This window comes from Pantherophis guttatus, chromosome 9, assembly GCF_059756535.1.
Source record: "Pantherophis guttatus breed Tessera chromosome 9, ASM5975653v1, whole genome shotgun sequence".
In the NCBI taxonomy this organism is placed as follows: domain Eukaryota; kingdom Metazoa; phylum Chordata; class Lepidosauria; order Squamata; family Colubridae; genus Pantherophis; species Pantherophis guttatus.
This window is the reverse complement of record NC_142071.1, coordinates 16,530,320-16,542,784: the sequence shown is the minus strand read 5'-3', so window position 1 is coordinate 16,542,784 and position 12,465 is coordinate 16,530,320. Positions and strand designations below refer to the sequence as shown.

At 39.8% G+C, this 12,465-nt stretch overlaps 1 protein-coding gene across 1 annotated transcript in view; it reads right to left on the bottom strand.

The window, feature by feature from the left end:
• TCF7L1 (transcription factor 7 like 1) overlaps positions 1 to 12,465 on the bottom strand; it is a 97,264-nt gene that overhangs the window by 14,997 nt on the left and 69,802 nt on the right. Inside the window, exons 5-6 of the mRNA XM_034436973.3 lie at positions 11,508 to 11,640; positions 11,141 to 11,243 (exon numbers count right to left, since the gene is read on the bottom strand). Of these exons, the coding sequence (XP_034292864.1) occupies positions 11,141 to 11,243; positions 11,508 to 11,640 (236 nt within the window). The remainder of the gene's footprint in view (positions 1 to 11,140; positions 11,244 to 11,507; positions 11,641 to 12,465) is intronic.

Here is a 12,465-nt window from a genome sequence, read left to right as displayed (position 1 = left end):
GACATGCGCCTTGGCGGTGACATTGTCCGTCAACAAAAGGACGTGGTGATTTGATAACTCAGTTTGAAAGTGGCACAGCGCTAGGTGGGCTGCTCTCAGCTCCAGCCAGTTGATGTCATTGAGCAGATCCTGCTGAGACCACCCCCCTTGGGTCACTTTGGAATTCAGGTGGGCCCCCCAACCGAAGAGGCTGGCGTCCGATGTTAACACCAGCCTGGGAAGGTCTCAAAAAAGGCAACCTTTGTTCATGGCTGCTGACTTCCACCAGTTCAGGGAGCGAAGAACCTGTGGAGGAACCCTGACCTGGCGTAATGAGTTGCTGTGCCCTAACCTCTGATTGGGCAGAAGGAACCATTGTAAGGCCCTCATGTCTAACCGAGCACAGGGAACTATCGCTCGGCAGGATATCATTTTGCCTAATAACTGGGAAAGGAGCAATACGGGAACTAACTGTAAGAACTGGACCCGAGCTACCATCTCCCTCAGACTGTCCCTGCGGTCTTGAGACAGGAAGACTTGTGATAACTGAGTATTTTTTTTTTATTGCAAAAGTTTTACAATTACATTTTCACCCCTTTTCACCCCCCCACCCCCCACCCCAAACTTCCCAACCTCCCTAACCCTCCCCTCCCCCCAGACTTCCCTATATTATACTCATATCTGGTAAAAAAAATAAAAAAAAACCCCTTAATATAAAACTTGTGTAAAAACTTGAACCCCTCCCTCCCCTTTATAATTTTTCTTTTTACCCTCATTACATTAAAATATTTCTAATACATTATTTTCAAATAAAAGCTATTTGATACTTTCTAGTTTGATATTTGTTCTGAACATATTCTATCCACTTTTTCCATTCCCATTCATAAGTCTCTTGTGAACAATCTTTTAAGTATGCTGAAATCTTCGCCATCTCTGCAAAACTGGCCATCTTCAAAGTCCATTCCTCAATAGTGGGCAAGGCTTCATTTTTCCAATATTTACCTATCAACAATCTTGCTGCTGTTATCATATACAATATCAGTTTTGTTTCACCCAATGTAAAACCCTTAACTATACCCAATAAAAACAATTGTGGAGAGAATTGAATTTTTTTCTTCAAAACATTCTGCATGACCCACCATATTTTTATCCAAAAAGCCTTAACTTTCCTACAGGTCCACCAAACATGATAATACGTAGCATCCAAACATTCACATCTCCAACATTTTGGCTGAACATTAGGGTACATACATGACAACTTTTTGGGATCTAAATGCCATCTATAAAACATTTTATAGAAATTTTCCCTCAAATTCTGCGACTGTGTAAATTTAACATTCTGAACCCAAATTTTTTCCCATGTTTCCAACATCACTGGTTCTTCAAAATTTTGTGCCCACTTAATCATACAATCTTTAACTAATTCAGTTTCTGAATCCCTTTCTAACAAAACATTATAAAGCCTTTTGATATGCATTGGACCTTTCTCTTTTATATGTCTAACCAATTCTTCCTCATGCAACATAATACCAGTTTTTTGGTCCTCTTTCCATCTCAATTGTAATTGATTATATTGTAACCAAGTTAGATTAATCCCTTCGTCCAACAGTGTCTGCAATGTCTTCAGCTGCCATCTGCCCGCATCTGTAAAAAGAACCTCTTTGTATAAACCCCCCCCCCCGAGTGACATTATATTTGTATTCCACAAAATATGACCAAGATCCAGCCATAGCGGTATTTTATAATCCCATTTGAATCGGTGCTTCTTCCAAACTCTCATCAAAGAGTCTCTAAGTATATGGCTTTTAAATACTTTATCAACTTTATCATCATAAAATAAGTAGGCATGCCATCCAAATTCAAGATCAAAACTTTCTACATTCAATATTCCAGCCTTTTTCCTTCCAAACCAATCACTTGTTAAAGTTAAAGCTGCTGCATCATAATATAACTGTAGGTTTGGAAGTTTAAGACCTCCTCTTTCTGGAACATCTTGCATAATTTTCAATTTCACTCTCGGCTTTTTCTCGTTCCAGACGAACTTATTCACTCCAGTTTGCCATACTTTCAATTGTTTATCACTTTTAAGCACCGGAATCATTTGAAACAAAAAAAGAAATCTTGGCAAAATGTTCATCTTAACTGCTGCTATTCTTCCAAGTAGAGACAGCTGCAGTTTTTTCCAAGTCTCCATGTCTTTCTGCACCTCTCGCCACAACACCTCATAATTATTTTGAAACAATTTCATGTTTGATTCTGCAACCTGAACTCCTAGATATTTTACCTTTGGTACAATCTCAAAACCTGCCCTCCTTTCAAGCTCATGTTTACGATCTTGTGTCATGTTTTTAGCTATCATTTTAGTCTTTTTTGGATTCAGTCTAAAACCTGAAACTTTACCATAGTCTTGTATAATGTCCTTCATCAGGATTATTGATTCCATTGGCTGTGATAGGGTAACAACCAGATCATCTGCAAATGCCTTTATTCTGTAATCCTCTTGCCTAATCATTATACCTTTCAGGATATTAAGAGTCCCGTATTGTATTTAGCAAGACTTCTAGTGTTAAAATAAATAAAAGTGGGGACAGCGGACATCCCTGTCTTGTTCCTTTTTCAATTTTGAACTCTGTTGTCAAACTTCCATTAATAATGATCTGTGCCTTTTGCTCTTGGTAAATTGCTGAAATCGCCTGTATAAATTGATCCCCAAAGTCCATCTTTTTTAAAGTCTTTAGTAGAAAATTCCAATCCACTCTATCAAAGGCCTTCTCTGCATCCAAAAAGACCAGCACTGCAGGAATCTGTTTATTCTTCTCAAGATATTCCAATAAATCTATTACTTGCCTTGCGTTATCCTTCATGTATCTGCCCTCGATAAATCCCGCTTGATCATCATGAATCACCTTTTGGATTACTGGCATCAACCTGTTGGCTAATACTTTCGCATAGATTTTATAGTCTGTATTCAAAAGAGATATTGGTCTGTAGTTCTCTGGTTTTTTAGGACCGACTTGTTCTTTTGGTATCAAAGATATATAAGCTGTTGTCCATGATGGGGGTATTTTACCCCCTTGTTGAATATTGCAAAATAAATCTCTGAGTTGTTCCACCATTTCAGCTTGCAAAGTTTTGTAATACACTGCGGTCAAACCATCCGTGCCAGGAGCTTTGGCTGTTTTTAACTGTTTAATTGCTACTATTATCTCCTCCTCTGTTATAGGATAATTCATTCTTTCCTTTTGTTGATCAGTGATTTTTGTAACTCTTTTATCGTTTAAATATTTTTCTATAAGTCCATTCTGCACCTCCTCTTTGGCATATAGTTTGGTATAATAGTCCACAAAAGCTTCTTTAATTAATTTTTGTTGAAAAATTTCTTTCCCTCCAATATCAATACTATCAATAGTCCGTATACTTTGTTTTTTCCTCAATGTGTAAGCCAACCATCTGCCCGGTTTATTAGCGTTACAAAATGTATTGTGCTTCGCATATTGTATGTTTGTTGCAACTTGTTCCGCCATAAGCATTTGGAATTGGTCTTTCAAGAGTTTTATAGCACCGCATATTCTTTCATCTGTTGGATTTTTAATAAGTAACTGTTCTTTATTCTTTATTTCTATTTCCAATTCAGATCTTTTCTTTTGTCGAATCAGTCTATGTTTAGAGTTCATGTAGATAAGCACCCCTCTCATATAAGCTTTACTTGCATCCCACACAATTTCTATTGGGGTACCTTTATTCAAATTTATTTCAAAAAATTCTTTCAAGTGCTTTTTAAGTTCTGTTGTGTTTTTTTCATATCTGAACAAGTTCTCATTTAATCTCCAAGAACGTCTCTCAATCTTATCAATCTCAATTTCTATCCATACTGGGCTATGGTCAGTCAAAGTTCTTGGAAAAATCTTTGTTCTTTTTGTCTTGACAAGTAGATCATCTGACAACAAAATGAAATCAATCCTAGAGAAGGATCTATGTCTATCTGAAAAAAAAGTATAGTCCAGTTCTTTTGGGTTATGTATTCTCCAAATATCTTTTAATTCCAAATCTTCTTTCATATCAAAAAAGGTCTGAGGTAACCTAATCCTAGATTTCGCTGAACTCCTTTTGTCTAATTTAGAGTCTATTACTCCATTCCAGTCTCCCATGATTAAAATAGATCTATAGTCCCATTGTAGTATTTTAGTATGTAACATTTTATAGAAATAATCCTGTTGTTGGTTGGGAGCATAAATTCCTATCAAAAGAATTTGGCCATATGTTGTAAATAATTCAATTGCTACAAACCTACCATCTTCATCTGTTTCTATAACTTTAGCCGTAAATTTCTTATTTACATAGATAACCACACCATTCTTTTTTTGCAACGTTGAAGATATAAAATGTATTCCTAGTTTGGAGTTTATCAAGTATTTTTGATCTTGAACTGTAATATGCGTTTCTTGTAGACAAATTATATCATTATTAAATTGTTTCAAATATGTAAATAATTTCTTCCTTTTCTGTGCTGAATTCAACCCATTCACATTCCAAGATAAACACTTAAGCGTCATCTTCATCTTTCTGGAGCAAAGAGCAGAATAACCGAATATCATCCAAAATCTTCGGAGTCGCTCCCCCCATGGCTCCAGTCTCTTGTATAGTAATCTTAGCTCCCTTCTTGTCTTGTCTTTCCTGTTGTTGTTGTTGCTTTTGTTTAAGTAATTTAGATTGAGCTCGAGTTATACGTTGATCCTTAACTTCGATCATCCGAACCGGTCCAAGATTGGAGAAGATTCCAGCAAAGGCTCATCCAGAAAACCTCCTTCTGCGCCTTGCATTTCCTCTGGTTCCTGCTTAGACTGTTCTTGCAATTCTCGTTGAGGTTGCTTCTCATCACTCTCCTTAATCTCCAAAACTGTGGATGTACGTGGGGATGGTGTTCTTTCCTTAAGAGTAGTAGTGTAGAAGTACTCTGCCTTCTCCACGGTGTTCAAACGATATCTTTCTCCCTTGTATCTCAAAATTATACCAACTGGGGCGTCCCACCGAAATGGTATCTGTTGATTTTGCAATTCTTTAACAAGAAAGCCAAATTCTTTTCTGGTTTTCAACATTTTAGGAGGTAATTCTTTATAAATTCCAATTCGTGAGCCCCCCACTTGCACAGAGGTGTAAAAGGATTTTTGCAGGATGTCATTTCTTATTTCTCTGTCTGTAAAATATATGACCACATCTCTGGGCAATTGTCTTTGTCTGGCCACCCAAGAATTCACTCTGTAAATTTTATCTATTTTGTGAAAAACCACATCAGGATTAACTTGTAAAATCTTGGCCAGAGCCTCAGAACAAACCTGTCTCAAATCCTGTCTATCCTCTTCTCGAATTCCTCGAAGCCGTATTGCAAACTCCATTGCCCTGAATTGTACCATCACGATTTCGTTTTCAACTCTCTGCATTTTATTGTCAACATCAGCAATTTTATAATCATTGTCTTTCATCTTAACATTAACTTCTGATTTAAATTCTTCAACTTTAGAATCAACTTTAATAATAAATTCTGCCAGGCCAGACGCCACTTCTGATATTTTTTTGGTCACCTTGTTTTGATTCTGTTTCACCATATCTTTAACTTCATTAATTTCCTGCATAAATTCCTGGTGTGACTTTTGAAGTTTATCATCTATCTCCTGTTGAGATTTTTGAAATTTATCATCCAAAATTTTAGAAATAAATTCTTTTAAATCTCCCACGTCAAAATCTTTTTTCTGAGTCTGTGTCTGTTGTTCAGGGGGAGGCTGTGTTTTATGTGTGGGAGATCCACCTCCTGTTGCCTTCGCTTCCTGCTTCTTTGAGGCCATCCTGCCACGTAGGCTAGTTTTACTAAAAAGGGAAGTTCTTCTTCCTCTCCCACCTCCACAAAGACTTCTGAAAAAGTCCCCCAGATTTATTCAAATAAAAACTAAAGTAAAGCAAAGTCCAGTATTGAAAAAGGAGAAATTTCTCTCTTATTTCTCTTGTTACAAGCGAAGCAACTTCGTAACAGTTTAGAAACTTTGTGACAAAGCAAGATGAGTTCAGCAATCCACACTCGCCAGCTCGTTAACTCTGAGGCTAAGCGCCATGTTTTTACAGTTCACTTTCACTCATCCGCATTTATTCACTCAGATTAGAAAGCCAATAAAACTCTAATACTTGCAATTCCGAGTTTCAGGGTTCAAGTAAAAATATGCTGCTTATTAAGGCTGGTTCCTTTCCTTTCAGTTTGAAGTTTCCTGTAGCCGGCTTGTTCTGCAAAAGCAGACTTGTCCCACGCCGCCCGGAGTTCCAGCAGGTTGAACGGGAGCCGCTCCTGTTCCCTCCCCTATTCCCTGGGGGGGTTGCAGGGGCTCAACCTGTGCCCTGCGATCTCTCTTCAAAAATCCTAAGGATTTTGAAGTTTTCGAGCCGCTTCTTAGTCGCGAAGCGGCTCTACAAGCGGCGGGGCTGGCGGAGCTTCAAAAGGCTCCGCCGCCGCCGAAGACGAGGAAACCGGAAGTCCGTGATAACTGAGTATTGATCACTGCCCCTAAATGAATAAGCCTGGTGGATGGTGTCAACTGGCTTTTGTCCCAGTTCATGGAAAATCGTGTTCCTGAAGGGTTTGGACCATAACTTCAAGGTCCAGTTCTGCCTGCTTGAGGGACGACGACTGAATTAGAACATCGTTCAAATAACACTGCAGGCGGATCAGCTGAGCATGCAGATGTGCCGCTACTATGTCCAGCAACTTGGTGAAAGTGTGCGGGGCTGACGAAAGGCCAAAGGGTAGCACTCGGTATTGCCAGTGATGGCCTGCAAAGGCAAACCTGAGAAACCTTCTGTGGGACAATCTGATGGGCACATGGAGATACGCCTCCTTGAGATCTATGGATGTTAGAAGTTCCCCTTTTTTGATTCCACCCAGGATTGTATGAAGGGATTGAATCTTGAACCTTTTGTACTTTATATGAACATTTAGTTCTTTTAGATTCAATATAACCCTTTGGCCACCCGAACTTTTGGGAACTAGAAAGAGGATGGAGTAAAACCCCAACCCTCTTTGTCCTTCTGGCACTGGCTCTATGGCCCTGATATCCAGTAAGTGCTGGATCTCTGCCTCCATCATAACTTTCTTGGAGGCATCCCTGGGAACAGGACATTGAATGAATCGTCGTGGGGGTTTGGAACAAAATTTGAGCGTCAGTCCAAGGTTTACTGTCTGTTAAGGCCCAAGCATCTGTGGTGGTGACCCACCACTGGTCGGCGAACATCCTTAACCTGCTGCCAATGGGGACCTGAAACCTTGAGTCACTTTTAACGATGGAAAAGCCGCCTACCTGCGCCCCTGAAGGGACGTCTAGATTGTGGTTGCCTAGCTCTGTCTCGAAAAGTAGACCTGTCCTGAGATCTGTCCATGTTGTGAGAATACTGTCTATGGAAATGGGAGGCGGAATATCCTGCCTCAGCCGTCCGAAAGGGCTGCCTGCAGTAAAAGGGGGTAGACCTCCTGTCTGTCCTCCTAGAAACCTGAGGTAGGACCTTATGTTTATCCTTGCTCTCAACTAGGATAGGGTCTAACACCTCTCTAAACAACTGCTGTCCTTTAAAGGGGGCCGTAGCCAACTGCCATTTGGACCTCATGTCCGCCTGCCACTGGCGTAGCCACAGTAAATGTCTAGAAGTGACAATGGATGCCAGAGCTCTAGAAGCAAATTTGGTAGAATTAAGAGTCGTATCAGCCAAATACTCAGTTGCAGCAATTATTTTACTAAGGTCTTGTTGAAGACGGGTATCTTCAGGAGATGCCCTAGCCTGCATTTGTTTCATCCATAAAAGTGTTGTTCTAGAAAAAAATGAAGCTGCTGAATTGCCCAAGCCGCTGCTTGGTGAGTTTTGCATGCAGCCAACTCCGCTTTTTTATCCTCAGCTCTCAATCCTTCAGCAGTGTCAGAAGGGAGAAGAGTAGCTGCAGCCAAATTTTGCTAAAGGAGCATCTACCAATGGGACTTGAAGAAGTTCCTCAAGCTCCTTTTCAGCTGTGTGCATCTTTTTATCCATGGGTGCAGGGACTGGGTGCAGGGACTGAAGCAGGTTGCTCCCATTGCTGTTGAATAACATCAACGAAAATTTTTGGTGAAGGAATGACTTCCTGTGTTGTGATTTGTTCTATAAAAAGACTAGCACAAGATCTGTGGTAGAATTATCCATCCTACCCATGTTGGCCGTAGCTTTGGCCTTAAGCAATAAAGTCTTAAAAAGATGAGGCCTGAATAGACCTGAATATGTGGGTCTATCTGGGATCATCCCTTCCTCATCTGAAAATTCAAATTCCCTTAATTCCTCTTCTCCTTCCAGTGAAGCCTCACTGTGAACTGATTGGGAGGTACAATGGGAACCCTCAAGATGACCTTTGTCTCTATGCTGATGGTGCAAGGGATCAGATCTAGAAGGGCCTGGCTGTAAAGGAGCCAACAAACCCTCTTTAGCAAGTGCTTCATCAATGCCCTGAGAAATAGTCTGTACTATAACAAAACGCAACTCTGCAGATAATCCCTGTCCTGCAGACTCCTGAGGGCGGAGCCCAGCTGCTGTGGGCGTAAAAGTAGCAGATGGAACAGCCTGTCTGTTAACAGGTACAGGTGATGCATCTGAAACAGACAATACAGGAGCCTGATCAGTCCCTTCCTGAAAGGGAACAGCTTGAAATCCTAATGACTCCTGAGGCACATTAGGAGACCAATTAGGTTCATCCTGTGAACCTGGGATTCCAAGTTCACAGGCCCTTATCCTTATCAGGCCCACCTTGACTCCCAGAAGGTACTGTTGATGTAGGAATGCCAGCTATTTTCTGGGCTTTTGCAAAATACTTCTCCAAGGCCTTTTGCCTTCTTTGAATATCTTTCTCAGCTGCTGCAGATGAGAGTTTGGCCTGCTTAGCCTGAGAACTGGCAGCCATCTTGCTAGAACGTAATCTGGGTCTTTTAGGGGCAGAACACCCTGCCTAATGTAAACTAGATGATGACTCTTCTGAATCACTAATATTTGCCATTATTGGAGTATGCAAGGTCAAATTATACTCACAGGTGACTATTTGGGAAAATTTGTGCTAGGAAATCCTAGACTTATTACTCACTGCGCAGCCAAGGTCACCAATTTAATGCCAAAACCGGCAACATGGCTTGTAATGCGTCTAAGTTGCAAACAGCAGCAGCAGCCAAGCACCCACGTTGTAGCAATGGCGTGGGACCGGCAACACGGCCCCAACCGCCAGCAAACAGTGCCTAGAAACTGGCAACACGGTCTACTTGCACTTCAGATGGCTTCCAAACAATCTCCAGACCTTAGAAGGACGATTTCAGGAAGCGATGTTGCTGCCTGGCCATCTGATTCCTCTCTCGCTGCTTCAAAAGCTGCAAACAAAATGGCCACCACCCACAAAATGGCGGCTATTGGTCCTCCGATCAATGCGCGAAATTGCTGCTCTTCGCCTTCCTTGCAACAAGAAGCGGAAAACCGAAGCCCCAGCTCTCCCAGCAGCAGCAATGGCCTTTCCAAGCCTCTGCCACCCTCACCACACCAAACGATCCACATGGCAATGCTGCCTTAGTAGCAATCCGATCGCTATTGTAATACAGCCTTCAGCGCTGACTCACTTTCTTAAGCAGTCCCTGCCAGCACGATATTTAAAGAGGCTCTGTCCTTTTTCCTATTTTTGAATAACGAAATTGAGCAAATTAATTAATAAATTGAAGAGCCAACTCTCTCCCAGACTGAGTTGAAAAAAACTGAGGCTCGGCCAGGAAAAGTAGGCATGGCCAAAGAAATTTCCAACTCAGTTCTCTGACGTCACAGACAGAATTAACCCATGCTTGGACTCTCCAAGCAGCACACTGGAGAAAAACAGCTTCAACCTCCTCAATCCACAAATTTCACTCAGCTCCACTGACAAAACTTGTTGAAAATCCAACTATGGAAATCAAACTCGATTTATTTGCCAGAACAAATGGAAAACCAGTCTCTCTAGCTCAACTGAGTGGAATAAACTGGAGCTCAGCCGAGCGGACGAGGCGTGGTCAAGGAAATTTAAAGAAATACTCAGTCTCTGGCAAATAGACAAAAAATAACCCATGCTTTGGATTCTCCAAACAGCGCGCTGAAGAAACCTGGTTTTTCACCTAGTCCTTCGGCAAAGGAAGGTAACAGCCCCTGCTCCCTCAATCCGGTATCAGCACACTCGACATCTTTTCTCTTTTACATTTTATTGATTTTGTTATAATTTTTGTTTCATTGTCGTTGACAATTGGATAACATACAAGTTTAATGAATTTTTGCTACTATTACTATAAATGTGTAAGAAAAAAACAATGAATATAACAGACGCCTGAATCAAGGCACCCTTATAGGCAGCAAAACTTGTATAGTAGTTTTGTCCAGGTCTGTCAAGACTATGTCTCTTTCACAACTTTTAGTTGTCATGACCAATTACCCTAATTTAACAATGAGTTAAATTTCCAATTATATATGAATGGACTGAATCTTTTCAAATTCTTCTCAAGCTTCCTTGCGATGTTATGAGTACAATGGAGGTTTCTGCATTATTTATACTGATGAAATATCTACATTATTGTACAATAATGTACTATACATTCTTAAAATATTCCTTATTTATGATGATGTTAACACAAATACTAACTGTAAGTATCACAATTTAACTGAAGAAATCCCAAGTATATATATATGATAATATTTATCACTCTGAACATTACAATAAACTCAATTGTACATTTTGTTTACTCCTCTCTGCTTGCAAGCCTTAGCCACACAGCATATGAAAGACCTTGGAATTGTTTTAAAGATCAAAGGAGAATTTGAACTTCATAAATAAAGGATGTCACATGGATGGTATATCAATGTGACTGTAATGTGCACCTATGTATGTTAAATCTTATCCTGACAAAATAGGAAACTATGCAGAAAAAGTCTCTTGAACAGGTGAAGTTTTAGCTAACTCAAAAGATTAAAGCACCTGTGGCTTCATGAAATTGATTTATTTCAGAAGTAACACATGTCGGAGTCAAAAACTTTGTACTGAATGAAGACCAACTGGCACTGTAGACAGAAAAACAAAGCAAGAAAGGATATTTAGAGTGGAAATTCCTACTGTGGTACGAGCCATCCCAAAGGATGAGGAATTTGTCCAATGGCACCAGAAGACAACGGATAATAAGGAGAGAGTTCTGAAGGGTGGGGTGGTCGCGGAATTCCTGATAGTAAAGAAACAATAATATACGTTAAGAGAGTCTCCTCATTAGAATTCTTTTCTATTCTAAACTAGAATCCCTACCTCCCCTCTAGTTAGAAATGTGTAAATAACTTTTTAATTCCAGAATTTCATAAATATCTGCTGATAAACTTACTTTTTTGTGTTGACTCTTTCCCACTCAATTTATTTATTGTGCTTTTCTCTTGGCAAGGCACCCAAACACTTTGATAGGCTTTGGATAAGACTGTGATTTTCAAACACTCACCTGTCTTTGGGTCAATCTCTGGGGAGAGATGGGAAGGTGGTGAACTTGGTGAAAAGTGATCATTGCTATAGGTGATGAGTGGTGTCAGAGGGTGCATGTGATGTGGATGCTGAACTACAGGAACTTTGTTTGACTGCAAGAGAAAAGCAAAAATGTATTTGTAACGCTTCTGACCACGACCAAATCGGGTTCTGCCCAAAAAATTCACAATTTTTTTTTCCGCAGCTGATTTCCCCTTCCACGCCATTTTTTTAGTAAGGGCCAAATTTCCAAAATTAGGTTCTGGTCATGACCAAATCAGATTGCAACCAAAGTTATGGAACGAATTATGGTCGTGACCAGAGATTCTACTGTATTTACTTCTATTTTTAAATCATTTATTACCTGAAAAAACAAGGGAAGAATAAAAAACATAATTTGGGAAGTTAATTTTTCTATTTTATATACATACTCACAGATATCGCATAGGCTTAAAATAGATCTAATACATGAAATAAAATTTTCCGTATGGAAAGAGCTATTTGGTTTGTGGTGTGCTTGAGGTTTCATCACTCTAATTTATCTTTACTATAAATTAAAGGCACCAAACACAACAGAGATCCCTAACAAAACTGCCAATTTCCCTTCACTGAACAAGCTATTTCCCTCCAATTAACTGTTATCAAACCAATATTTTGACTTTTAAGCATGCTCAGTGGCCTTCAATAATAACCATTGCCACAGGCATTTTTAACGACAAAAAAAAAATTCTGATACCCAAATATATTTACATAACTCTTTGATAAAGATGTTTGCAATAAAAACTATGCTGATGCTCCTCCAGCAACATCTGTTCTCCTAAGTGATTGATAAGTCTATCTTCAGTATTGTTTTCGACAATTTGATCTGGAACAATTTATATATATATATATATATATATATGCCGCCCTATCTCCGAGGACTCAGGGCGGCTCACAAC